This window comes from Kryptolebias marmoratus, linkage group LG6, assembly GCF_001649575.2.
Source record: "Kryptolebias marmoratus isolate JLee-2015 linkage group LG6, ASM164957v2, whole genome shotgun sequence".
In the NCBI taxonomy this organism is placed as follows: Eukaryota; Metazoa; Chordata; class Actinopteri; order Cyprinodontiformes; family Rivulidae; genus Kryptolebias; species Kryptolebias marmoratus.
The window spans coordinates 12,192,816-12,220,208 of NC_051435.1; the positions used below are offsets into that span (position 1 = coordinate 12,192,816).

At 40.7% G+C, this 27,393-nt stretch overlaps 3 protein-coding genes across 3 annotated transcripts; all 3 read left to right on the top strand.

Moving 5' to 3' along the window:
• Positions 1-806: 806 nt before the first annotated feature.
• hoxd9a (homeobox D9a) lies at positions 807-2,655 on the top strand. The gene is made up of 2 exons (XM_017422646.3): positions 807-1,563; positions 2,004-2,655. Exons 1-2 carry the CDS (start codon positions 894-896, stop codon positions 2,240-2,242), a joined length of 909 nt encoding a protein of 302 aa, XP_017278135.1. The 5' UTR covers positions 807-893; the 3' UTR covers positions 2,243-2,655.
• An 8,906-nt stretch (positions 2,656-11,561) lies between these two features.
• On the top strand, positions 11,562-17,340 carry hoxd4a (homeobox D4a). The gene is made up of 2 exons (XM_017422695.3): positions 11,562-15,041; positions 15,432-17,340. Exons 1-2 carry the CDS (start codon positions 14,420-14,422, stop codon positions 15,728-15,730), a joined length of 921 nt encoding a protein of 306 aa, XP_017278184.1. The 5' UTR covers positions 11,562-14,419; the 3' UTR covers positions 15,731-17,340.
• Positions 17,341-19,857: 2,517 nt separating this feature from the next.
• hoxd3a (homeobox D3a) lies at positions 19,858-26,817 on the top strand. The gene is made up of 3 exons (XM_017422694.3): positions 19,858-22,915; positions 24,462-25,031; positions 25,159-26,817. The coding sequence occupies exons 2-3, from the start codon at positions 24,572-24,574 to the stop codon at positions 25,908-25,910; spliced, it is 1,212 nt and encodes a 403-aa protein (XP_017278183.1). The 5' UTR covers positions 19,858-22,915; positions 24,462-24,571; the 3' UTR covers positions 25,911-26,817.
• Positions 26,818-27,393: the final 576 nt, after the last annotated feature.

Below are 27,393 nucleotides of genomic sequence, written 5' to 3' on the forward strand. Positions count from 1 at the left end.
CACAAAATCTGAAAGGCAGGGTTCTGTTCAAATACTAACTCACAGGAGCGATGTAGATCCTTCAGGACTCCGTGTTCAAATAGAAAACATTTCAAAATCACCATTTGCTCGAAATAGTTTGCAGATGCAAAGGGGATCTTGTACAACATTCATTTTTCAATGAGAATTAAAGTTAAATCTTTCTGCTTCGAATCGTCCCTGCAAATTAAAATTTTCTTCAACTAAGACAAACTAGAAGCTATCAACTGTTCCTCTTTTAAAAAAAAAAAATTGACACCATTTATGTACCAACACACAGATCTGAACTCTTCTTTTTATTGACATGTATAATCACACGCACCTCATAAAACTTTTATTGATACATTATGGCTCTCCTTTGAATGAATACAATCATCTCACCGCCGTCGCTTCCGCCCCAACTTGGAGGATTAAACCAAGCCTGTAATATATATAAATATATGTGCCTTCTTGCCAAATATTAACAATGCATATACCGCATTGCGAACTGAAGCGGCGTCTGCTACTTTACAGCGTGTTATTACATCTCTTTTACGAGGGCTTTGTAAGTCTATAAAGCATTTTACAGGCAGTGAGGGCATCAGGACGATTATTAAAAGAGTTTTCTGCAGGCATTAAGATACACAGAGTCCGTGAGTCCATATGGGGGAGAAATATTTATATATTTTTTTAACGCTTTCTCTCTAACAGGAAGGGAAACGCATAGATTTCTTTGGAGTGATTGCTCCATCTTCGCAGTCAGGCGCGGCTCTTTATCATTTCCAAAATGAAAAGCGAAATTAAAGCTGATGAAAACGGGAGAGCCGGGACAGGATTGATTCACGGGCTGTATTGGTAAATATGATCACGTGATCCATGTAAACCAATCCCTGCAGATGCAGGCCAGGAAAAAAAAAGAAAGAAAAAAAAATACTATGATTGTTCATAGAGGGGAAGCTTCTCGTAACAGTGCAACCCGTATTATAGGAAGAGATGAAAAAATGTCTTCCAGTGGTACTCTCAGTAACTGCTATGTGGACTCCGTGATGGGTCAGGACCCGGAGGACGTGTTCGGAGCTCGGTTCATTCAGGCTCCACATTCCATGGTCCCTCGGCCGCCCGGTGCCGTGGACGGCGCGGATTTCTCCTCCTGTAATTTTGCCCCAAAGTCCTTCTCATCGTCCTGGTCGGCGGTTCATCCTCAGGGGATCTATCATCCGTACGTCCACCATCACCACCAGCCGCATCTGCCCGCCTCGGACGGCAGATATGTCGGCGTCCGCTCCTGGATGGACCCCGTCTCAAGCCACGTCCCGTTCGCCGGCTTCCACTCCGCCTCCAACGCCGGCGGCACCGGCGGCGGCGCGCCCCGGCTGTACTGCACCAAGACCGAGGTCCTGCCTGACGTCAAAGCCGCGGAGTGCGACCCGCTGGAGGCAGAGGCTCCGCCGCTGTCCGCTGAGTGTGGCGGCGCGGAGTGCGCGGAGAAGGCGAGCAGCAAGGCGCACGGCGCAAGTGAGCTTTCGAGCCAGCCCAAAGACGAAAAACAACAACAACTTGACCCAAGTAAGTTAAAGAAATAGCCGGGCCCTGATTTACAGCCCTGAGAACTGTATGAGCTGGGTGTGTAAAACTGGAGCTTTTTACTAACCTATAAAAGTGTCTCGTACTATACCGAGGCTGCGGAAGGGGGGAAAAAACCGCCCTGCAAAGGTTATTGCAGGGATTCTGATGTTTTTTCTCACTAAACTGCAACTTAATTTGATGCATGTTGCATTATTTCAACAAGGATCTTCACAAAAATACTCCATGACTCGATTTGAGTCTTTTTTTCAGTTTGTTAAAAATTAATCAAAATATTCAACTATGTTTTGCACATTATCACATTTAAATAAACCCTACTTTGGGATCTGTTCTCCAAAGTCATTAAATTGTACAGTAAATAATTAAAAGCTCATCTTTTTATGTTGTCTCTTCATGTGTGTGTGTGTGTTTTTTTTTTTCAGGCAACCCGGCAGCAAACTGGATCCACGCGCGTTCCACGAGAAAGAAGCGCTGTCCTTACACTAAATATCAGACTTTGGAGCTGGAGAAGGAGTTCCTCTATAACATGTATCTGACCAGAGACCGGCGCTACGAGGTCGCCCGCATCCTCAGTTTAACGGAGAGACAAGTGAAGATCTGGTTCCAGAACAGGAGGATGAAGATGAAGAAGATGAACAGAGAGAGGAGCAGCAAGGAGTAGATTTAAAGTTCACTGTTGGGACCACTTCGCATATATTTTTTTTAAATCACTGTTTTATTTTTTTGACATTTGTATTAAGGATTTGAACATTTTTATTAATATTATTATTATTATGAATTTGTTGGAACCTTCGTAGCTTTTTGAAATTTTCTTTTCAGATGAACTTTTGCGCACGAGCGTCACGATCCGTGGCCACATGTGTGTCACATATGAGGAATTTGTCTTAGTGAGATCCAGACAGTATCTGTCAAAAACGAAAGGAAGGAAAGATAAAAAAAAAAAAAAACTTCAAACCGTGTAAATAGTTCCTTTTTTATGTTGTTTTAAATATCAAACTGGGACGTTTGTGTTCAACACTTATAAACGTGCTTTTATAGTCTTAAAGAAATTGGAGTAAAACATTTTTCCAACAACTTTGACTGCTGTATGTGTCGGGCAATGGGTGTGTGACTGAACGGATAGAAGCGTGTGTTTTACATTTTTCACACAGCAAACTGAGAGCTATATTCAAGAAACACTCCTAAAGACATATTTTATTTGATTTGCATGAACAACATTTTTTTTCCAGGCGAATCCCCCCCCACCCACCCACATAAACACATTACCTGATGGGCTGTTTTTCTTAAAGTTTTCACCCCAAAAAACTCATATTTAAAACAAAATTTTTCAAAAGTGCAGGGTGTTTTTTAATTGGCGTATTTAAAACATAGAGCTTAAGGTAATAAACTGTTTAGGATTGAAAGAAGTCTTCCAACGGACATGCAATTTATTGTCCAACTTGCACCAGCAATTACTTTAAAGCAGGAAGAAACTTGGTCCAATAAAGCTATAGAAATGACCAGACGTCTGGCTTAAATTAGTTTATGGACCTGGCCAGTAATTNTCTTCTTATGGCGTTTGTGTCTGTTGCTGACAAACACAAAGTATAGACACTTTTCCACAGGGTGTCTGGTCGATGAATTGTTTTAGAGGAAATCACGCCTCAGCTTAATGGTCAGGTTTATTCATCAGCTGGACTTCCCACCGATGGGAAAAAAACAAAAAACTTCACTTTGACTGATAATACGTTGTCCTAAGTTTACATCACTTGTTGGACTTGTAATTGAACACGTTAGGATTTATTTATTTTTGTCTTTTCTTATTAGGCTCGCTGACATGTTTTGCAACAAAACAACTAAAGCTGAGGCCCTCGAGATCTCGTTACAAACTGTCCCTCTCCATTGGAGAACCTTAGGAGGCAACGAGCGCTAGGGGGCGATGTTGCTCTTTAGGAGCCAGTTGCAGCAACTGAGCCAAACACTAAAACAAGGAGACAAACGCATTAAATGTTTTCCTTCCTCGATGTGTCCACTGATTTAAATGCTCTTTTACAGGCTCGTTTGAAATGTCGCAGACTTTGAGCTCCTGGTTCTGTATTTTTAATTGCAGGAGAGTTACAGATTTGGGAATCTCTTCGCAGCTTCCAGGAAACCCCATATTTCAAGAGCATGTCGCACATTTTGCACAAACATGCAGCCGATTTGAGCTTTTTAGAAAATAAGAGCTACTATCAGCTAAGATAAGAACGTTCTGGTCAGCTTACACTTTCAATAAAAGTTCAATAAAATCTCTAAAACGTCATTTAGATCATTTGAAACATATTATTTATTATTGTGCAAAAAAATAATCTTTGTTTTCTGCACGATGGCATATTTAGAGGTGAAAACAACGATGGCTCTTTGATATTTCATGTTGATTTTTACCAAACCTAAACAGTAAAACTGAATTTTTAGCTATTTGTTTAATTTTATGTTTATTTTTATGCAAACAATTATTTTCTTCCAATCACAAAAAGCCGAGATATTCCAGTGTTTCTGTTAAAGGCACAATTAATGCAGAGCAACACCGAATAATGATCAAAATAGCTAATATTTTCTCACTTTGTTTTTTAAAAAAGAGCTACATTTTGTAGTCTTTCGAGTTTTGCCGATTCTCCCAGCAAATTTCACATTTTAAAAAATCCTTTTTATTTGCAAACAGTTTGACGCATCGGGCTGCGGTGCGCGGCTGGAGGATAAGAACAGGCTGCAGCTTTGTTTTCTGGGCGACACAAAGTGCTTTCAAAGTCCTGAAAGTCATGAGGGTTTCAGTTCGAGTGCAACACTGGCAGCCGACGGCGCTGTTCAAAGCAGAAGATTTTTTTTAAAGTATTAGAAGTCATGTTGAATTGATTATTCGGGCCTTAATCTGCCGTTTTGGTGCATCGTGGGGCGCGTGTGATGAGTTGACTATCTTTGATGGAGATTAGAAGGTGATTATCATGGCTGTTCATCCTTTTTTTATTATTCTGACCACATGATTAACTTATAGGCTTACAATATGATGACTGGAGTGTTTTTTTTTCTTTAACTCTTGAACCAGGAACGTGAAATGAGCAGATCAGTCCCGAGAGCACTGTTTCTAATTATATCAGCACAGGTTAACCCCGCATTTGGCCTGTATTTTACAGGAAATTCTGTTAATGTCCCAAGTTCTGAGGTCATGTGCCTTTTCACTCACCTATGGGGTCAGTCTGCTCATTAGCTTCAGTCCTGTCAGACTCATCCATTCTTCACACACTTTTACCCGATTTTACTTCTGTAAAGGCTGCATTTAGGCCAAGATCCTGACTAAAATAAAAATAAAAATCTTGCCTGACGGAGGACGATTCAAGGTTTTTAGCTCTAATAAGTTTAATGAAGATAAAAAATTGATGCGTAACTAAGGAAAAGAGAAGCCAAGAGATTTGTTATACATAAAAACGGTTCAAAACAAAAGTGTTATTTTGCACATTCAGTTTTTTTATGTAAATTAAAACGAATGTTTTATTGTAATCACCTTTATCAGCAACATTCTTTGTTTGACATAGTTGTTTTTCTTCAGAAATTCGTCCTTTTAACATACAAATAAACACATCTAGATGATAAACAGCATCTGATAATTTATTTGAAGTCTTGTTTGGAATTAAATTCCTTGGCAGCATCTATTTAATAAATGAAATGAAGCCGGAATGTTGCAGGAAAGCAAACCACAACCTGCCTGCTGCCCTATAACAACTAAACGTAGCCCTTCCAAACAACAGCTGGTGCACTGAGTCCCTTGTTGGGTGTTTTCACGACAACAAGGTCCAGAGCAGCTGAGGACGCACGCTTTCTGGGAGGAAATGTGACACATTGGCCTAAATTTGGACGCCGGTCTGCACAAAAATACAATTGCGGATGAATATGCAGAGACAACTGCGGAGGGATACAGATGGAGTCAAACGTGAAAGGACCATTATGGAGGTGTTGAAGCTCCAGGAGGGTCATGTTTGAGAAAAATTAAAGGTCAAAGTCTGTCACTAAAACTGATCAAACTGCTATAATTATTGATTTAAGTGAAGAGTTTTGGTGTAAAACATTTAAATAATCTAAGTAAAAAATGTGTGGTTCTGTAGGCTAATTTTTCTTTATAATTTGTTATTTATATAAACATTTTTTTCCTCTTGCCCTAATTATTTTTCATCACGTTCCTATTAATGGCCCTGCCTATAAATATTTATGGTATTTTTGTGTTTCTGGGTGTTGTGAGTCATTTTTTTACTCTTTAAAAACGCCTGGCCAAAAGGTCTAGATAGAAAGCAGGATATCGTCGCCACAAAACATGTCTGTCATAAAAGAACACACAAAATAAGAACGATCAGATAAATGCGTAAAGGCGCGTGCCATGGCTCGTCTTGTCGATAACGTGCCAAAATAACACAGTTCGAACTTTTACACACTCAGCCTCTTAATACATGTTGACTGTAAAAAATAAAAAAAATCAGTGTGTAAACATAGACTCAACACCAAATCTGTCAGCACAAAATGATGCTGGACAAAAAACCCCTCTGATTTTCAGTAGTTTAGCTGACAATTTTATCCAGATTTAAAAAATAAAATCATATCTGTGTTAACCGTGTATGATTTCCACAACCCACTATTTCTGTGATGCAAATAAACCAGGATGCATAAATTCATGTCATGTGACCAAACCATGTTTCTGGATTGGTCAGCTACGTTTTTACGCACACATCAAATGTCTTTTTTTAACAAGAAGGTTACTCAAGGAAGCGCCCAATATTATCAGCGTTTAATTAGACACAAAAAGCCAATTTTCGGGACATTTTTTTTCCTTCCTTTTTATATGCCTAAACTAATCTGTCCTTGTTTACTAAAACTGATTAGGTTGCAGGGAGAAAACTCGTTCACCAGAGCCAGAAATTATCATATCGCAAGCCCTAAAGTGGTCACCACATCTTAATTAGCTTTTTAAGTGTTCAGTGATGTTGGAGCTGCAGTCCCACCTCTTTCTGTTTCACCCAACATCCCCCACCCAGATATATGCAGCACGACTTTTTGTTTAACAATGCAACCACACTTTAAAACTGAAGGAGATAACCTCGTTGCTCTTTTAGCTTTAACTTCTTCAATCCTCTTTTTTTATTTTAGCTCCATGAAAACCATCCAGATTACGTTAGGTAAATTCATTAAGACTTTATGGATAAGCAAAGAAAACAAATGGAGAGAGTTCAGCCTCTTCCTTCTCTTAAAAAGGAAATAAATGTTATATTTACCGAAGCTGTATTACTGAATTTGTTCCAAAAAGTCCACCAAAATGTGCTAAAACTTGAAGCTCAACAAACAGAACTATATGGAGACACACTGTGCCTTTGAAAATGTTCTTTCTGAATAACTCAGGTGTACCAGACACCGGGGAAGAAAAGGTTAATTTAGAAGCTGGTTCTGAAAACTGGAGCTCGCCCTTTAGAGCAGGAACTGTAAATTAATTTCGCAGTTACTGACTCACGTGACCGCACTGTTCATACACGAATATAATCTCCTGCAGCGGTTTCCAAAGCTGGTGTCTGGACCTCAAAGTGGGTCACGAAACAATAAATGAGGGCCCTAAGATAATCTCCAAATATCAGCTTAAGTTTTAAAATGACTATTTGGGGTTATATTTTCATCATAATTATTACAAAGAATAAAAACAGTTGTCGTAAATAAATAAAATGAATACTGATGCTGTTACGAGTGTTTATATCGTTATTATTCACGTTTAATTTAGTTATTATCGGTTTCTGTTTATTTAAATTGATAATAGATGCGGTCCTAAGCCTTTGCCTCAATCAAACTGAGGGCCTGCAGCCTAAAACATGTGGCAGCTACGGGATGTACGAGTTCCGCAGCGTCTGTCTAACATCAGTGACCTAAAATAAGAGGAACTCCTGTGGAGGACAAACGGTATTTCCGCACAGAGAGCAAAGCGAAGTTAATCTATTTATTCTAGCCGTGGAGTGACCATCTAATATCATGGTTGTGCAACGCAACAAATCCCGACAAAGACATGTGAAAACCCCATGCGCACACAGGAAACCCAGCGCTGTGGCCTAACAATAAATCGTGCGGCGCTGACTCTGGCTGCCACCAGATGAACGAGAATGACATGAAGGAAATTCCTTTTATTTTATTTTTTTTGTTGTTGCTGCTGGCACAAATGCTCACATGCGGAGAGCTGCGGTTGTTTTATTTAGCCTTCAACTGTCGAAGGTGGAAAGCGTCGACATGCTTCACACTGTAATTTCATTCTCTTAGACGCAGGCTTTCTTTTTTATTTATGAAAAACAGCTAGCCAAAAAGAACGGGGCAGAGAAATCCGCACAAACAAGCCTCCATCCTGTTTTACAGCACGAGCTGATCTTCAACATGAGCTTTGGTTTCATCACTTTCCCCAGAAATCAAATTAGACTTTCTTGTTCTTTTGTTGCACTCAGAAGCTCTGAAATCCAGGCTTAATGCTAGTACCCTAAACACCTTTTGTGTAGAGGTCGCTTTATAAAACAAAATATTGTGTTTTTATCACCGATATGACTGGCGAAAATCATAAAAAATTCTTGGGTTTTCATTTTAAAACAAACTCAGGCTTTGCTTTAAGTATGGCGTTATTAGCTTTATTTTCTGAGAATTTATTTTCCAAAAAAAGGGCGTTAACTGCTTTTTATTTTTATAAACTGTTCGAGATTATTTTGGTTTAGTTTTAATGAAAGTCGGACTTTTTTTATTTTATTTTTTTGGTTTGTAACCACTCGTTTGCCTCGGCAGGAAATGAAATTAGATGATTCGTGCTAGGAGAAGTTAAAAACATTGTGGGAAGCTCTTGTTTGGGAGGCATAAAGGAGGGGGCTTCTCCCATTATGCGCGGAGATGGGGAGAATTGCTGCAGTCCAAATTCCTTTTTGTGAAGGGGACAATTTACAGCTCGGCAATAGAGGCTTTTTATGTGCCTCCATCGCCTGTCATTGGATGCCACTGGTCATGTGTGAGAGGCAAACGTCTTCATGGCCCTTTTTCCTGATTTCCCAGGCGATTTTTTTTCGCCCCCCACTTGCATTCTGCGTCTATATGGTGTTAAACCAATTCGGCTCCGGTCGGCTTTTCGAGAAAAGCGTCAGTCATTCGTTTCAGAAGCACCTGATGGGTGCGTGTTTTGCGGCTCCGCGCGCTTCCAGGCTCCTGGGTGACTGACAGGAGAAGCGTTTCGGCTCCATCTCTGCGCACCGAGCGGCTCCGGCCCGACACAGCTTTCCTCCAGAATGCACCCCAGAAGCAAAGATCAAAGTGTAAACATGGATTATCTCCCGGCTACAGGTAAGACATGCACCTCTGTGTGTGGAGTGTGTGCGCGCGTGCTTTGTGTGCGCGCGGTGCTTGACAGCTTCCTGTTTCATTAGTCATGTAAATGAGCAGCGAGGTAATTAGTTGATTTCACGTGTGGCAAGGTGTGCTGAAATAAATGTGCTTTTTTTTACAATGAAGGGGATCATTCTAAAATATTTCTTCTCTGTTTTAAATCTGCATTAATAAAAGAAAGATATTTTTGAACTGAATAGCTAGATTTTCATGCAGTGTTTTGCATTTTGTACAAATTTAGCTTGATAATGAGGCAGTCAGTGACGTTGTGTTGAAGTATTTCTATTTTTAATTATTAGGATGCTTTAAAAAAGGTCTTTCCATAGCTAATAATACATATAACATCCTATTTGTGGTTTTAATGTGAAGCAGTGTTTCTTTTTGCAAGCATTTCGCCATGACGTTTGGCTTTGTCAAAGCTTAAATCTTGTGCCATTTCTAAAGGAAAATCCGAATAATCTCCTCAAGTAACGAAATATAAGAAAAAGGCTCTTTGTCGTAGCCTAAATGTGCAAAGTCTAACACAAGAAGTTCAGTCCTCAGAGCCGTTTTCAGCTGCTTAGAGATGAGGCCAAACCGAACAAAGACAGTATTTCACTGGAGCCTGACAGGCAGCTGCGAAAGTATTTACAGCCTTACTGCAATGCGGCAAAATGGAGCCTGCACACAGGAGAGGAGCAGAAAAATCAGGCTGCGTTCACTCTCTGTGGTTCACTTTAAGGATTCACAGCTTTACTTGGCTGTGATAAATGTAATAATGCAGATAAATACTTAATAAGTGAGGCTACACATGTTTTAACTGATGGTTTTCCTGAATGAATGCGGTTTCTCCTCCTTTAGAATCAGTCACGTGTTTCAATCTTCAAGATTACTGTCAGATTAGAAGAAGAAACTTTAGGAAAAAATGCTTTTTTTTTCAAAGTTAGTTTAATATCTGCTTAATCTTTGTTTAGTATATAGTCGGATGATGGGTTCATTCTCTGAAAATGAGCATTATCAGTCCTGTGACACGGTTTTCACTGCTACACATGGCTCCTGCGAATTTTAATAATATTTATATAAACGGAACATACATTATTGCAGTATAAGTAAGCATTTTACAGTATATAGGATGATTTTTACATACATAACAGGTTTTTATGTATCATTTCATTCAGAATGCAGCTGAACTGCACATCATATGGTTGTTTTAAGAACTATATTTTATGGAAATAATACAGAAAAACTCGGTTTGCATTGGCAGAGGTGCAGTTTTCCATCATATTTTGTAAATTCCTATCATATCATATGGAACTGGATCATTTGACCTGTTTGAGCAGAAACCTGGAGGCCGTAAAGCTGCCAGCAGGAGGCGCTGTTGCCCAACAGTCCGCCTCTTTTCAGCCCAGCGATTCTCTCCAAGCAGGTCTCTGTGAACGGTGATAGGCTGAGGCAGGGGTCACGTGATCAAGTTCATCTCCCAGAGTGCTACTTTTGAATGTTGCGCGGTGTTATTCTCTAAATACACCACCTTAGAGAACCTCTGCAGCAGAATCAGTCTGTAATCCAATAAAGTTTAACCCTGTCTGCACTGGGTCATGTGTGGGATGTTTACGCTCCCACATGTTCTAAAAGTAAACAATGTGGGTATTATTTGCCTCCGCATTCACTGATAATTTGTCTCTTAAATGTGCTGTTTTGGACCAAATAGAGGGGATGATTTCTGTCCAGAAAATGCAGAAATGAAAAAGTCAGGAAGTAGTTTTGTGTCCTAATGTTTACGTGATGAAGGACTGAGGAGGCTGCAGGTAAAGATGCAGGTGAGTCATTAAATCCAGAGCTAACAACAAGCATGCTGCAAAGTGCCAATGAAGGTCTTAACTTCCTAGTCCAGCTCTGGGTAAAAATGCAATTTTTTATGAAGTAAAAAAGTGACGCGTCTCTGATTCCTTCAAAGCTCAACAGTTATCTCAGGAGGGGAGAGGAGGGGCAAACATGCGTTGCGCTCTGGGATTGGCCTGAAATGGCATCAGTCTTTCTGTGGCAGGTTCACCGAGGAGACAAATGGATATGAGCGCTCTCTGTTTAGAGGCATTTAAGCTTTCAGTTAAACCACATAATCAAAAAAAAAAAAAACCTCATCTTATTAAATTAAATCATTTCAGGTCATCTGGCTAAGGTTACCATTACCGACCAGATGAGTTTGTTTCCATGTTTGCTAGTTTATCAAACTGATTAAACTTATTATTATTCATATTTTATTTTGCGCACAGTGCTCAACCTCCAGCCGTGGCCTCATTTCTTTGACTTCTCCTCGGCGTGCATTAATGCAATCTGCATTATTGAGCAAGTGCAACTTTGAGGATTATTTATGGGCCTGCGCGCTGTTGTGAATGGCTGCGAGGAAACACGTGACGCCATTAAAGTTTGTTTTATGGCCTGGGACTTGACAAGCCAAAATATAATTCTCATTGTGTATTAGTGAGCGCGTCCAGATGGGCTGGAATAGCGTTTCCATTGACAGGGAGCTGCTTTTCTTTCCTGCAGCATGGACGCATCGGGCGCGCACTGCTCCATGTGTCTCCGCGGTAAGCTGGCTTTTTATCATCATCGTTGTGCTCGTGCTATAGGGGCGTGTGTGATGTCACATGCGCAATGCTCGCTGGCTAAACTGTTTCCTGCCTGCAAAAAGCAGCAATGGCGCAGCGTTGGAGACAAACACGCTGCTGTGAGGAGGTTAATCTCGTTGCTGTGCGTCACGGAGGCGGTCAGTTCAACCTGTTGTCATCTTGTTGTCATCTATTGGAGGCAGAGTGAAAAATTCTATCCCAGGGCCTAAATTGAATCTTTAAAATGTTCTGTTTTCTGTTGTGGTAATCTGTCACCACTTATAAAATCTAGAATCAGTTTATCTTTAGTGTTAACTTTAGTACAAAAACTGTTTCTTTTTTTAAAAAAGGATTACAAATAATCTTTTTTTTATTCCCTGAAGGCCTGATGCGTTTCTGTTACATGTTTTTTTTTTTACATTTTTTTATTTTTGGCTGACTCACTAAGAAATTAAATTCTATATTGAAGCAAAGATTGACAAAAAAATTGGTTGTATTTCTTATTATTTTTAACCAGAATTTTTTCTTACATTGACCGGAAATCAGATTAAATTGTTTTCTTTGCCAACAAACATTACTTGGCCAATTTTTGTATGAAACAATGCTTTTAAATTTAATAAAACAAGATAGAAACTAAAGTAGCAGGCTTTGGTTTCACACAGGCTGCCAAGAAACGCTGACTTTATCTTTCTTTTGTTTGGAATCTCTCGGCTTTGACCCGTCTGAAGGACGAGCAGGAGGAGGTGAACGGCAGGTCAGGCCGTCTAATAAATATTGAAATGTGAAGTGCAAGGACGAAAATATATGCTTTTCCCTATAACATAAATATTACCATCTATTTACTACTATAAAATGTCTATTTTCATTATTCTTATGGAAACAATATCAGTTTCAGTTTTACCACGTGCGTAAAAATCGACTTTATATTCTTTATTTTTAAATCAGATCTCTTTACGACTTTTAGCAACAAAATCTACTTTAGATGAAAATATTATTTTGGTTTTCAAGCCAAGAGTAGTAAAACGGCAAAAAAAAAAATTCTTCGTTTTCAAACTTTTGTTATTATTAAAAAAATAAAGTTTGGCGATTTTCCATAGTTCGTTTTGAAGTGCATGAATTCAAACCTGATTATTAAACAAAACAAATTTATTTTATCCTAAATAAAAGGAAAAAATAGAACTTCGTTGGCCACATATGTTTTGTTTTGATGAAAAGTCTAATGTTTTGAAACCACACGATGTTTGTCTTTATTCTGATGCTGATTTGTGACACTACAGGATTATTTTTGGACCTATTCTGGTGATTTATTAAAACAGAAAGCCCGAGTTTGAAGTAGTAAATTCGTATAAAGTGCAGTTTGAGGGCAGGGCTCACCAGTGACCAAATTACGCAGCTCAGTAAAAAAAACAACAGCCTGACGAGAATTTGGTCAACTTTTGCACCCTTTGAGCTGTCAGCAGCGGCCAAAATAATGAAACTTTTTGATAGTTTTGTGAATGATTCGCTTTGACCTCGGTGGCCTTTAGCCTCATCTTTCGGTGAGCCGCGATAAGCGCCTCAGAATGATCCGAGCAGCTTATCTGTTCAGGAGCTTCAAGCTGTCTCACAACGACTTCATAAATCTCAGCTAACCGCTTAAAAAACTTTAACTTTTTTATAATTATAAAGTTTATATTTTTTGTTTGGTGTTGTGGATTTAAACGTGGGTTAAAGTCCTGCACAAACGTCAAAAGTTGACCTCAGTTATAGTTTCCCTTTTGAATTTTTTGGTTTGTTTGTTTTATTTTTGACTGGATTGACAGTATAGAGCCCAAGGCAGAGGGACAGAGATCCTCACAAGATTCACCCAAATCAGCACCTTAAATCCATAAAAACACAATTTTGGAGGGTTAAAAAAGAAGAATTAAGCCATTAAAATCATTAGTAATAGTTTAGATTGTGTTCATCAGCATGCCTCCAATTTGCTGCAGCTTCTTAGAGGTTTCTGTGAGCCACTTTGAGCCAGGTTTGTTGATTCAGGGATTCAAAGTAGGCGGCTTCCCGTCGTCTATATATACCCTGTAGAACCGAATTTGTGTGATGGAACCAGAGTCACAGATTCGTTTCTAGGGGAGTATATGGTCGATGAAAAGACTTCGATCGATTTATTGATTCGTGTTTTGAGGCCTGCTTGTTACAGTGAAGGCGCTGCTTTGGGAGTGAGAATAAATCTGACAGCAGCGCATTAGAGGCGGGATTTGTTGCCTCCTGGTGCAAAGTGTTAAAGCAGATTCAATCAAGAAAATGGCTGTTTGTTTCTGCATTATTGTAGAATGAAACTCCAAAATGGATTTAGTTTTTTTTTCCTTTAAAAAAAGGACCTTCAGCTCACTCCAGCTGTGGCTTTTTGCTCCTGTGTCCCTACATTATTGATTTCCAGAGGCTGCTTGCTGCTGCTGTTGTCCAATAGGCTCCTGAGACTTTCTTCCAGTTTTTTTTTCTTTCTAAAGGAGGGGAGCAGATGAAGTGATGAGATTCGTGTAACTTTTGGATGACCCCTTCTTGACAAAGACAGTGTCCATCAATTGTCCTCAGTCATTATTCGCTGCTTTTATGCCAAAGGGCTTTTTGTAGCTTTTGTTGGTTTCTCTGTTGAACACCATGCCTTCAAGACAGTCCACTGAAACTGATAAATCTTTGTAAAAGTTGTGGGGAAAACACACACATTCGCAGATATTTATGTTTTAAATATATGCTTTTTTGGTTTAAATAGTTTTCGGTTGAATATTAAACCAAAAACAAAGTGATTTGTTTTTTTACATTTTAGTTTTAGTTTTGATTTCCACGAGCTCCATGTTTGTTTTTGTCGCCGGGGTCTCATTATGGTGCGTCTCAATTTGGGCAAAATACATTTAGTTGTGTGTTTACTCGTGTTTGGACCTGCATCACCTCCATTGGCCGATCTGGTCACATGGTTCGCTAACTTTATTCAGTTGACACCAAGTAGGAGGGCTCTATGGAGGGAGGAAAAAAAGACAACTCGAGAAAAATTAGTATTTTTCTACCTTCAGAAATTAATGGCCATGAGTTCGTATATGGTGAACTCTAAGTATGTGGATCCCAAATTTCCTCCCTGCGAGGAATATTCGCAAAATAGCTACATCCCCGAGCAGGGCTCGGACTACTACAGTCCAGCGCAGGACACCACAGACTTTCAGCACCCAGGGATCTACCCACGGCCAAACTACACGGAGCAGGCGTTCAGCTGCACCACGGTGCCGGACTCCACGGTGCAGCCACGGGGTCACGATGTGCACGACAGAGCCGCCCAGCTCCCGGGTCACTTTGGCGCACAACAGACTGAGCAGCAGGGGCCCCCGGTCCAAGTGGCCGGACCTCGGACTTGTGGACAGCAACAAAACACAAAGAGCCAAAATGGAATCCAAAGCAATAAGCAGCCTGCAGTAGTTTACCCCTGGATGAAGAAAGTTCATGTAACTACCGGTAAGATTTCCTCTTCTTTTGTGTCTTTATGGACCATCTGAGCCTTGTAGTTAAGAAGTCACTCAGTGGAATATTTATAGGAGTCTTTGAGAGGCCTCGACAATTACACAAGTCATAAATTTTTATAGCTCAGGAAATAGGCCGCTAGGTAAGAGCCTGGAAGCGCACATTTGACCGCTAATGTTCTTAAAAATTTGCAGCAAATCTGCTTAAATTCAGATTTAGAAAAGATAAGGCGTTTCTTTGCGTCACTTCTTGAAGTTTTAGCGCACCGGCTGCAAACAAACTACTTCTATTGTTTCTCTGCTGTGATTGGCAACATTTGGTCACTTTTTTCTTCTTGAGTTTTTTCTCTTTATTGTTCTTCTTTTTTTATTTATTCCCTCACAGTGAACCCGGATTACACGGGATCAGAACCCAAACGGTCCAGAACAGCTTACACCCGGCAGCAAGTTCTGGAGCTGGAGAAGGAGTTCCACTTTAACAGATACCTGACCCGGCGGCGGCGGATCGAGATCGCGCACACGCTCTGCCTGTCCGAAAGGCAGATCAAAATCTGGTTTCAGAACAGACGGATGAAATGGAAGAAGGACCACAAACTGCCCAACACGAAGGGCAGATCCGCGCCGGCCTCCGGCCATCTGCAGCACATGCAGAAGGACAACCAGACTGACATCACAGCGTTATAAAAGCAGGAAGGAGACATAACATGTACATAAAACAAGGTTGCGTCTGACTTTTTTGCATGGACTCATGTTTGAAGTTTTTTTTTTTTTTTTTTTTTTTTTATTGAACAAAAATGAGTCCAGCAGTCATGACTCGAAACGGAGTCAGAAAATTCACCAGTCTGTGTGACTGATGGTTTTATCCCCCCCCCCACACACACACACACAAAAAAAAGACAGCAAAATATAGACCTTTATTATTATTTTTATTATTTTAATTGTTTTAAATTTTACTTTTAATTTGGACCTTAATTTGAAAATAAAGCATCGGATTTTTTTTTCGTAATTAAACAATATATTTTCACATTTTCCCAACAAAGAGGCCATTCGTTCAGATTTCACAAGTATTATTTTATTCTATTAAACGCACAATAAAGGTACTTGAAGGACGCTTTTTTTTGCATAAACACTCCTCAGTCTTGTTTTTGCGAGTTGCAATTTTTTCTTGCCACACTTATTTTTGTTCGATTTGTATATTTTAACTTATTTTGTACAAAAAAGAAATAGCTTTGAATTTTTTTTTCTTATAGCTTGAATATTATCTCCACAGACATTCCTGCGCGCGTATTCAGAGGGGCCCTTATAAATCTCCCCTCTCTGACATCTTTGTAAACATTTTCAGAGCTTCTCTTCGTGGTATTTGAGACCCTCACAGGCGAACGATCATTTGTTCCTGCATGACACCAAATTGATGTCGGATGTTTCTCCTCGGACACAAATCCTGGATATTTACGAGTATGATTGTTTATTATTTTTTTCCTTGATATTTATTTGTTCCAAATCGTGTAAATTTGCGCACAGCACACGTTTTTTTAATTAAAAAACAACAACAACAACAAAAAGTATTCGTTAACCTTTTATTATTCCACATAAATATATGTTCAAATCGCTGTGAATTGCCAGCATGGATTTCTACAAAGTTTAGTTTAGTTTATCTGGAATTTTCCTCGTTTCTTTTTAAGGGATTGACGCGGGCCCTTTTAGGTCACTTTTCAAGGCAGATACTTTTTTTTGTTTTATACCGTCATTGTCCTCGAACAAAAAAAGAAGCCCAGAAGCTCTCCCAGTTTGAGAAGGTCTCCTCTCTGAAGTCTTGAGACAGTTGAAAAGGTATTTCAACCGAAGGTCGACAAAAGCAGCAGTGGCAGGTTCATCCAGGGGACACATTTCAGCCGCAAGGACTGACCCCAGCACCCCTCTGACCCGCCGGACAAGCAGCATTTTCTCTTCCAGGCGCTACTCGTTTTGCTTTAGAAAAGAGAGAGACAGAGAAAAAAAAAGCTGTTGGACTATTCTACAAACAAGTTAAAATCAGTTAAAACTCATTCGCAACAAAGGCCAGTGAATTCCACAGTTTTTTCATGTGTGTTTTAGCAGTATTTATGCCCCCCCGAGGAAGTTCCAGTTGCATTTGTCTCCTCACGTTAACATGCAGTCTCTCTGTTGGTTCTGTTCTGATTTTTGTACATGCTTTTTAAAAAAAAAACCTTGTACGGAGCATTGAGATGTGAGAAGTATATGGAACAATAATAATAAAGATTTCTACTGATTATGCAGTTGAATATTTGCATAAAGGGTTTTCCTGCTGAATGTTTATTTCCCCACACGCAAGAATTTCATTTCCCTTCAAAACAACCAGGTATGTATAATTTCCTCACATTTTAAATTTTATTATTATTGGTTGATTTAGTGTACCGTGATTTTGTCAAATACTCACCACTGGTGGGTAAAATTATAAACACGTGGAGCTGAAGACTCACAGATAGACCAAACGCGAAATAAAACGAAGCCAAATTGTCCTGAAAATATATAAAACGTGAAATATTTAGATTTTGTTAGAGAGATATATGTGAGGACTATTGTTGTGGGAAAATGTAGAGAGGAAGGCTGAACTTCTATTCAGTGTGAAAATATTCACTCATCAGCTCTTATCAGTGGGAGCGCGTGCCGTGCGTAAAAATATCCTTGGATAAAATCCTCTTAGTGGAAACATTCTTTCCCATATTAACCTACAAAGACGAAAAATAATTGTTCCCTTCGATTTTACAGCAAAATTATCACTTACATTTAGTTTGTTGGCTTTGAAAGACTAAAACAGAGAAGAAATAAACTTTTTCAGGGAGGCTGACTCCTCTCCAGAAGCGGAATATGGCTCGTGTGTCATGATAAAACGCGAAACGCTGATGTACAGCTTAATACCACCTCAGGGTGTAGCACAGCACTCAGACTAAAGTTAATATCAAATCCTTCCTCAAGCTGTGGCTTTTATTGAGGATGACTCGCTGCAACACTGACCTATGACCCCCCTCCACACTACAGAATCAGCCCCGATCCAAACAAAGCGGGACAGCAACAGACATGTGGAAAGACAATCTGCAGTCGAACACTTTTCATCCCTCAGGACGGCTGCCTGGCCGCCACTGAGCACGCACGCGGATTTCACGTGCGCGCTCGTGCATTTTTAGGATGTGTGAAATATGAGCACGTGTCATATAGATTCAGACGGAAGCAGAAACAAAATGATGCTTCCAATCCACCATCCTGCCAAACACGATCTGCACAAAGATGCAACAAAACAAGCGCAGGAGGGGTTGGGGCAACTAATATGCATCACTAGTCCTTTAAGTTAATAAATTGTTGCTTCTGCGCGCGAGCCAGCGCGTTTATGTGTTTCCTGTTTACAGTTGGATCAGCTCACATAAGCTCGGATGCTCTGGAATAATATTTTTTTTAAAAAGTGTGAACTGAAATGAAGGCTGTATTCTCTGTTATCAGGTCAGAGCAGCTCCACAGCGCGCAGCCACACTGACCTACATGTCTGAGCAGCAATAAATGGGAGCCAAAGGCAGTGCCATTCTCAATGACACCGCACCCGGTGCAGGAATACAACGTCGCTGCTCTCCATCCGGCCATATTTGATTTCCAGCTGTTTTCCAGCAGAAGCCTCTCCGAGCCAGACAACCAACCAACCAACCAACCAACCCCCCTCCTTCTTATAAGACATATTAAAGTGCGCTGTCTGCATTCAGAGATATAATCCAGAGACTATACCCCTCCGCTCTCTATTCCAGACCACGTGATTGTCTAAATAATTAATGCAGCACGTCCCCCTAGAAACACGGCGTCGTCATTAATCGCAAGGACTCTATCAGAGTTGAAAACTGAAAAGATCCCCCCCAAGAAAATAATATCCGATTCTCGGCGCGACTGTAAAGCTGCACGTCTGAACCGATGGATGCTCGGGTAGGTAAATATTTCAGCATTTTTCATGTTGCCCGAGCTGGTAAATGACGATATCAAATGTCGTGATGTTTGATGAATTGCTCCGTGTGATGTGTGCGCCCTGAGTAGGATTGTGTAAGCTTGTGGCTTTAGCCGCAGTACGCGTGTCTTTTTTCCTATTTAAATGGAACGAAATTTGCACTTTTACGCACGGCTCTATGGATGGATTGATAGGTGTAATAGTAATGGCACTGATATGTATTTATGGATGCTTGCTGTGGAGAGCTTCGGTTGGCCCTCCTAAGTGGGCCAATTTATTCCCAATATTTAGAATCTAATTCAGGATTTTAATAATTGTGCACGGAAGAGCAACGCAAATAAATGAGCGATTTTATTCTAAGCAGCTAAAGAAATGAACCATTTAAATCGGAAAATAAAAGTGAACCAGCTTTGATTGTATTACTAACTGCTCATGCGTCTTTTCTTTTCGACAGAGGCTTATTTCTAATGCTTTTTCTTTCTTATTTCTTAGCGAGAGAGAGAGAGCGAGAGAGGGAGAAGGGGAATGATTTGATTTTGATTTCTTAGAAGTGGTGGAAGTTTGGGCAGCCTGACAGTTCTGCCTCCTTGTAAATCACTCTCAGTAATTCCTGAAAGGGTGCGAGGCTGTTGGGGGGCCGGGCGAAAACTGTAAATCTTTCACTTTTATTACCCCTCTGAACATATGCTGAGACGCTACCAGTCCGGCATCCCCCTTTTCCCCCCTCTTGTTCTCAACGAAGCAGCCGACGGTCTCTTCCTGCGGATCCTAAAAAAGAAAGAAAGAAAGAAAGAAAGAAAGAAAGAAAGAAAGAAAGAAAGAAAGAAAGAAAGAAAGAAAGAAAGAAAGAAAGAAAGAAAGAAAGAAAGAAAGAAAGAAAGAAAGAAAGAAAGAAAGAAAGAAAGAAAGAAAGAAAGAAAGAAAGAAAAAAATCTTCCCTTTTGCAAATGCGGACTGCATGCTCGCTCTTCCGGCACATTTCTTTTTTTTTTCTTTTTTTGTAGGATTTATTGCTTATTAAACATCGCCATTATTTGATTAAGTCTGTGATTGATGCAGAAAACAATAGCAGCCATGGCTCTGTGTCTCTTTGTGTTATACAGCAGGGTGTGCAGGCGGACACAAAACAAACGCAGGATGATAATGTGCTTTATTTGAATACAATCCATGCCCAGCTGCAAGAAAAAAACTCACACGTCATTTATTTCATAAATCATTTTTAAATGACACAACAGAGATAGTCCAACCAGGAAATACTTTTTTACAACCCGCCTAAAAGCACGCTTGGACACGATGCGTAAAAAGCTTCGTTTATTCGTTTTATTGTGGGGATTCCTGCTTGTTTTTGTTTATCCATAAATCTCCAAATTTTCTTAAAAAAATTAACTTTTTTTTCTTTGAGCATGAAAAGGGCAAATCACTTTCACACGCATGCATTGCATAAAGATGTTGCAGTCAGAGCGCAATGATGGAGGCTAAACGTGCGTAAATGTGCTTTATTAATATCCCTCTAAATAAAGCATGTGAAGCTAAACACTGAAGAGGAGGCGAGTAGAAATCCTCGGGAAGGAAAGCAGGCACGAGGAACATTTCCACAATCACACAGAGCTCAGACGAGGACATAAACGCCACCCTTTATCAAAATGGACCGGTGAGGCTGAAGAAGAGAACAATCACGTGAACAAATATGCTTCTATCTAAAGGCAGTGCCTTGATTTGTCATCATAAAGCTTCCGAATCACCCTAAAAAAAATCCAAACGCAATGGCTGCAAATCTACACAGGCCTCCGTATTCCAGGGCTTGATTGATTGCCAGTGATTTTTTTCCTTCCCTTCTTCTTCTCTGGAATAAGGATACCTTGTTCGCTTTTTATTGGTAGCTGAACGCGAGTCCTTCCATTCTTTCGGGAATTCTGTCTCCACTGGTGTATGGAAATGTCTGAAAAACAGCAAGATCAGGTTTAGGACAGCACTGTCCGCAGACAAAGAGGCGAAGGATTTATTATTTTATAGGGGCTCCGTGGAAAGGAAGTGAGAGGAAAGAGCGCTTTATGATGAATTGATTCGCAGGTAAGCAACTGCATGGCACAAAGCAACCTTTAACCACGGGTTAATACAATGCAAGGAAATATATTAGGCTTCATCCTAGCCGAGGAGGCGACGTTCGTTAATGTGGTGGATATGGAGCTGCAGATTCATATAAATTCTTTTCCATCCAAATATTATCGACAGATTGAGCTTCAAGCTGAGCTTTTCAGCTGTTTTTTTTTTCCTCCCTTTTTTAAGAAAACCGGCTCAGAGGAGAAAGAAGGAGAGAAACTTTTCCTTTTTTTGACTCCTGGATCGTAAATCACATTAATTTGTTGTCTTATCGTCACACTGGCGTTTGCTGTGATTTATGTGGTTTCTGCTATATGGCTTTGTTAGCCCGCAACCTTATATTATACACACACAAATTCAACCTGGGTGCTTTGAGGGATTGCCGGACTAAATAATAAGTAATATTAAAGGCAAAAGGCTAAATTTTATTTCTATATGAATAGGTTTTAAATTATTAATGATCATTAAAGTTAGTGCTTTAGCTCCTTATTTCTTTTTAAGTGGATTTCATCTGCATAAGAGCAAACATCCGGTTTGAATTTTTTTTTATTATATTTAAAGATTTTGCTCGCTTTCAGTTTATTGTTTTAATTTGGGATTTTTTTGTGTGTTTTTATATGAACTATACAGCCCTCCCTCCGTGTGTGTTTAGTCTTAAAGCTCCAAAACGAAACAAAAGATTTAAATTACAGCATTTGTGCTGCAAAAATAAATCCAGCCTTTTGTAAAAAAAAAAAGCAACCTGTAATTTTGCTAACTGCTATAATTACATGTGCCTTTTTTATTTTAACTTTGTTTAGCATTTTTTTAAAAATCAAGTGTGAAATATATATAATTTAAAGTGTAACAACACGAGGTGTTTAATGTAAAAATATGAGCAGGATTTGAAGGGTTGAGCTCGTGTCGGAGGAACGACTCCGTGGGATAATAACACTCCACTTTGAGTCTCGAGCCTTTGTGTGGACCAAACTTACCGTGACAGCGCGTAGGCGAAATACACCGCGGTGTGAAAAGGGAAGCTTGTCTGCTACTAGAAACTCAGGGTGCTCAACAGCAACTGGAGGCGCAAATTATCTCCCAGATATTCCACTCTCTCACACACACACAAAAAGGAAAATCTCAAAGTTTAAAAACCAAATATCCTCAAATACCGAAAGACGATTTCACACCAAGAGTGGAAAAAATAAATAAGAGAGAAAAAAAAAAATCTGAGGCTCTGTTTCTGCTCGTCTTGCTGTCGGTCGAGCGTCTCCTCTCAGCTCTGCAGGGCTGAGAAACTGATCTGTATTTGGTTGAGACTCTGCTTGAAGCTGAAAAAGAAAATGCTCGTTGTTCATTAAACTTTGCCTTTTGCAAAATGACCCAAAAGGTCACCTAAAAACAGCTTATGGCTGCTAGATATTCGGCCTGGCTCTTTGTGTGAAAGTGCACATGTAGGACTTTTCTTTCATTCTCGAGCAACTGAAAGCAGCATCTTCAAGGGAAAAAAATAAGTCAGCTGGTCTTTGCAGACAATAAGTACTTTCATTTAGATATTTTTTCAATTATTTGTCTGGGAACATATTTATTTCAGCTTTTTAATACTGAGCATAAATTAAATAATGACAGCAATGTGGCTCTTTGTGTTTGCTTTTAATGTTTTTATCTAATTTTGCTGCAAATCAGAGGCTTGGGCAACAAAACAGCAAAATGAGAAGACATTTTATTTACTGGTGTTTGTATTCTAGGTCTAGAGGGAGGCAGTGATGAATGCGTGAGGGACATAAAAGAGATCTGCGCAGATTTCGGTGAGTAACACTTCTTTATGGAAAAATAAATTTTCAAAAAAGAGGAAAGAACGCACAGCGCAGACGAGTGCTAACAAGGCGAGAGGGGGTGATCCGTTATTAGGCTGCATATTTACGCTCCCAGTGTTTCACAGGAGGCTTAAATCACGAGAAGTGGCATGAAGAATGGCCTTAACTTTCCCAGTGCGCGTAATTATTTACGCAGGGCCAGAGTCCAGTTTCAATACTTCCCCCCTTTTTTTGGTCGTTTAGCTTCGCCTGATTTAAATCCATTGAGTGAGAAAACTCTTTTTTTTGTTGTCTAAGAGGAGGAATAATCCATCATGTTTGCAGTCTTCGACATGCATAAAAGACGAAAACAAAGGAGGACGTTTTTGTTTTTGTTTTGTTTTTCAAAATTTCATAACAGTATCCACAAGATGCGCCATCGGGACAAAAAAGCAAAAAACAAAAATACAAACAAAATCAGCTCCGTCTTCCTCCTCTCTGTGTTTAGCTGCAGACTCGCCCTCAGTCAGGATGGAGGCTTCATTTATAAACCCAGAAGTCGCGGAGTATGAAATTCTTGCCCCTTGCCTTCCTCCTACGCTTATAGTTTTACACCTCTCGCGGCTTCTGGGGGTCTCGAGGAGTGTTTTGCTTTTCATTCCTCTCTGACGCCGTTTACAACCAGAACATTTGCGGTCATAAATTTTGCCCGCAGTCCACACTGACAGGTGCAATTGTTATGCACGGCGCGGGCTGCGTCTCCTGAAGCCACCAACATACAGTACAGGGCTGGCTGCATGTGGCTTTGATATTTGTGTTTCAGCTTAGTTAAAATGTTATCACAAATACAGCTGCGAGCATCCGTTTTTTTTTCTCTCCCTCTCTTTATTTATTTACTTTATTGTCTTGAAATCTATTTTGGGGAGAATGTTTGGCTCAGCGCGGAACACAAGAAGACAGCCGATCAATCTGAAATCTACAGAATGAGAATATTATAGAGCGAGGCCAATGAAATATTTAACACCCAGGCCTCTTTGCGCGCATGCTCACTCGTGCACGCTCACGCACAACTTTCTTTTTATATCGAAATGAGTAGGAAAGCTTCTTGCGTGCGTAAAAAAAATGGATCCAAATGCGTGTGCGCGGGAACAATGACTGCACGGTGGGCTTTGTGAGGCCTGTGATTACTGAAAAGGGTATTGTGTGTGTGTGTGTGTGTGTGTGTGAGAGAGAGAGAGAGAGAGACAAATGCTGATTCAGCTTATTTGTGTCTGACTACTAAAGCCTCCCAGAGGGTCCTTTTTGAGCAAAAGTTAAACTTTAACTCTTTTGTGACCGAAATGACTCTGAAGTACGTCCTGACTTTGAGGCTGAGAGATGAGAAGTTGATGTCTGATATATATTTTTAAAGCCACAGTGCCTTATATCAACTTTGCAGCTTTGAGGAGCCAAGTGGAGAGATTCTCTTTGTTTAACCCTGACTCACACGCATTTATCAGTAATAACCAAGAATGTAATGTCTGCAGCTGTAATGAGTTATATATTTCTTTTTTTATAGCTCACAGACTGGAGCAACTGTGGGAAACACCAGTCACGTGAATAATCATCAACACCCATGTCATTGGCGAGAGCTGCTGCGTCTTATTGGCTTTAAATCCACAGGGAAAAATGCAGAAAGCAACGTACTACGACAACTCCGGACTGTTTGGAGGTTACACTTACCCCAAACCAGACTCGTATAACTACGGCCCGGCACATCAGTCCTACCCTAACATTGACAGTGACTACCAGGGCTCGGTGTGTCCCATTCAGACCTCTGCGGTCAGGCCACCGGCCCTCAAAGACAGTGACCTGAACGGAGACTGCATGCGGCAAAGCAGCAGTCAGAGTAACAACAGCAGCAGCAGCAGCAGCAGCAGCAGCCAGGTGAACAGCATTTCAGAGCAGCAGGCGCCTCAGCTGTCTGCATCCTCCCCGAGCTCCAACAGCTCGGCGTCCCAGAAGAAGAAGTCTCCATCAAGCAGCGCTTCCGGTGCTGCCAACCCGGCCCTCACCAAGCAGATCTTCCCTTGGATGAAGGAGACCCGGCAGAACTCAAAGCAGAAGAGCAACAACTGCGCTACTGCAGGTAGTGATGGTGCAGTTTGTGTGTGTGTGTGTGTGTGAGGGGTGTGTTCGACTGCATGGGCCTCGAGGTGCTGATGAACTCATAACGCTCAGAAGATGATGCTGTGTTTTGCTTTGCGTTTTTACAGGTGGGGAGGTGAGTGATGAGAAAAGCCCACCGGGACCAGCCTCCAAACGGGTCAGAACTGCGTATACCAGCGCGCAGCTCGTGGAGCTGGAGAAGGAGTTTCACTTTAACCGCTACCTTTGTCGCCCTCGGAGGGTGGAGATGGCCAATCTGTTGAACCTCACCGAGCGCCAGATAAAGATCTGGTTTCAGAACAGGAGGATGAAATACAAAAAGGACCAGAAGTCCAAAGGACTGGCACACTCCCCCATGGGACACTCCCCGGATAGGAGCCCGCCGCTGAGTGGCCCGAACCACACCGGATACGCGGGCCAGCTCCAAAACGTGAACAGCCTGAGCTACGACGCGCCCTCGCCCCCGTCATTCGCCAAACCCCAGCAGAACATGTACGGCCTGGCCGCGTACACGGCGCCGCTGGGCGGCTGCATCCCTCAACAGAAGCGCTACCCGGGCTCCGAGTACGAACACCACGGCATGCAGAGCAACGGAAGCTTTGCCAACGCCAATTTGCAAGGCAGCCCCGTTTACGTGGGTGGGAACTTTGTTGATTCCATGCCAGCCTCGGGCCCCATGTTCAACCTCGGCCACCTTCCCCACCCCTCATCCACCAGCGTGGACTACAGCTGTGCCGCTCAGATCCCAGGAAACCACCACCACGGACCGTGCGACCCCCACCCCACATACACAGACCTCACCTCTCACCAAGTTTCTCAGGGAAGGATTCAGGAAGCGCCTAAACTCACGCATTTGTAATCTTGTTCCTTGTGAGCGTGTGTGCGCCTGCGTGTACGTGTGTGTGTGCCAAAATGACGTTGCGCTCTTTTTTATTACCTCACTAGTCTATTAACTCCACTCCAAGTGAGTCGTGTGTATTATTACAGTATTATTGATATTGCTATTAATGCTATTGTGTAATTATTTTCTAAATAACGCAGCTCTGTCCATTTTCTCTTTAAATATCCAGAGAAGCGCAGAGGCACGATAGTCTGGTTGTTGATAGTTCTCTTTTGTTTTTTGGTTGTTGTTTATTCTCAAGTGCAATGCGCAATGTTTGACTATTTCAGCTGACTTGAAGGTAAGTCTTGTAGATCACAAACGTAGAAGCTCATCCTTAGAGAAGAGAAGGACTTTTTCGGGGAAATTTTTTGCGTCTGTTTGTTCTAGGATGTCATTTCTCCTTACCCCTTATTTATTAAATTTTACATAATCTCTCGCACTATGCCATATTTATTAATTCATTCGTTGCTTTTGTATTGCACATTATTTATCATTTATGTATGCGAGTATTTATAAGAGAGGATTTTGTTGCATTAGGGTGGATTGCAGTGCACTTGATGGCAAAACAGGGTTTAGAAATGCTGCAATTAGTGGAGAAAAAATAGGAGCATTTCGGATTGTAAATCTGATCCAAGTGGGACATTTTATAGCCTACGTGTGTCCTGGGTTAATCTGGTGTCAAACCTGAAGAGAAACTATCAAAGAATCAAATAATAAACACACCAGCATGTCATTTCTTTGTGTGTGTAGTCCATTTATTATAATAATTATTATTATTTGTCTTCCATTGTTGTTATATTCAGTTTTCAGAAATTAATGATGATATTGAAATGTTATATTTTATTGTGTTTAACATTTTGTAAATAAAGTGTTTAAACTTGTATGTTTTGCCTGCATTTTGTTGAGGATGCTGGGCAGGAACTGTGCTCTCTCTGCAGCTCGAGTGCCGAGAATTGACTCCCATCTTTTTACTGTACGGTCCGAACAGGCACAGACGATCAATAATTAGACACCAGGAGATCTAAAGCTCATCAGACGGCTCTATGCCTCCGATGCAAAGTGCATTTTAGCGGAATAAAAGCCTCTCGGGGTTATTGATGTTTTATTGGTATGAGGGGAAGTGAGTCTGTGGGCTTATTGCATCCTCCACATGTCACTTATCATATTTTAAAAACTCGGCCACATGATTACCTTCCCCCGTGCGCGGGCATGGGAGAATAAAATAAGCTCAATCCTTCCTGTAAGGACCGGAGTCTATAATCACTGACGGTCTCATTGATTAGCGAGGCGCGGCCTTTCAAAATAAAAGACAAAGCAGATTGGTGCCAATAAAATCAAAAGAAGAAAATGCGCGGTGCTGCTTTGACATTAGAGGCGATGCAACGCTGTGTGTGTGTGAGAGAGAGAGAAAGAGGAAGAAAAGAAAAGAGAGAGAGAGAAGGGGGGGAGAGAAAGAGCA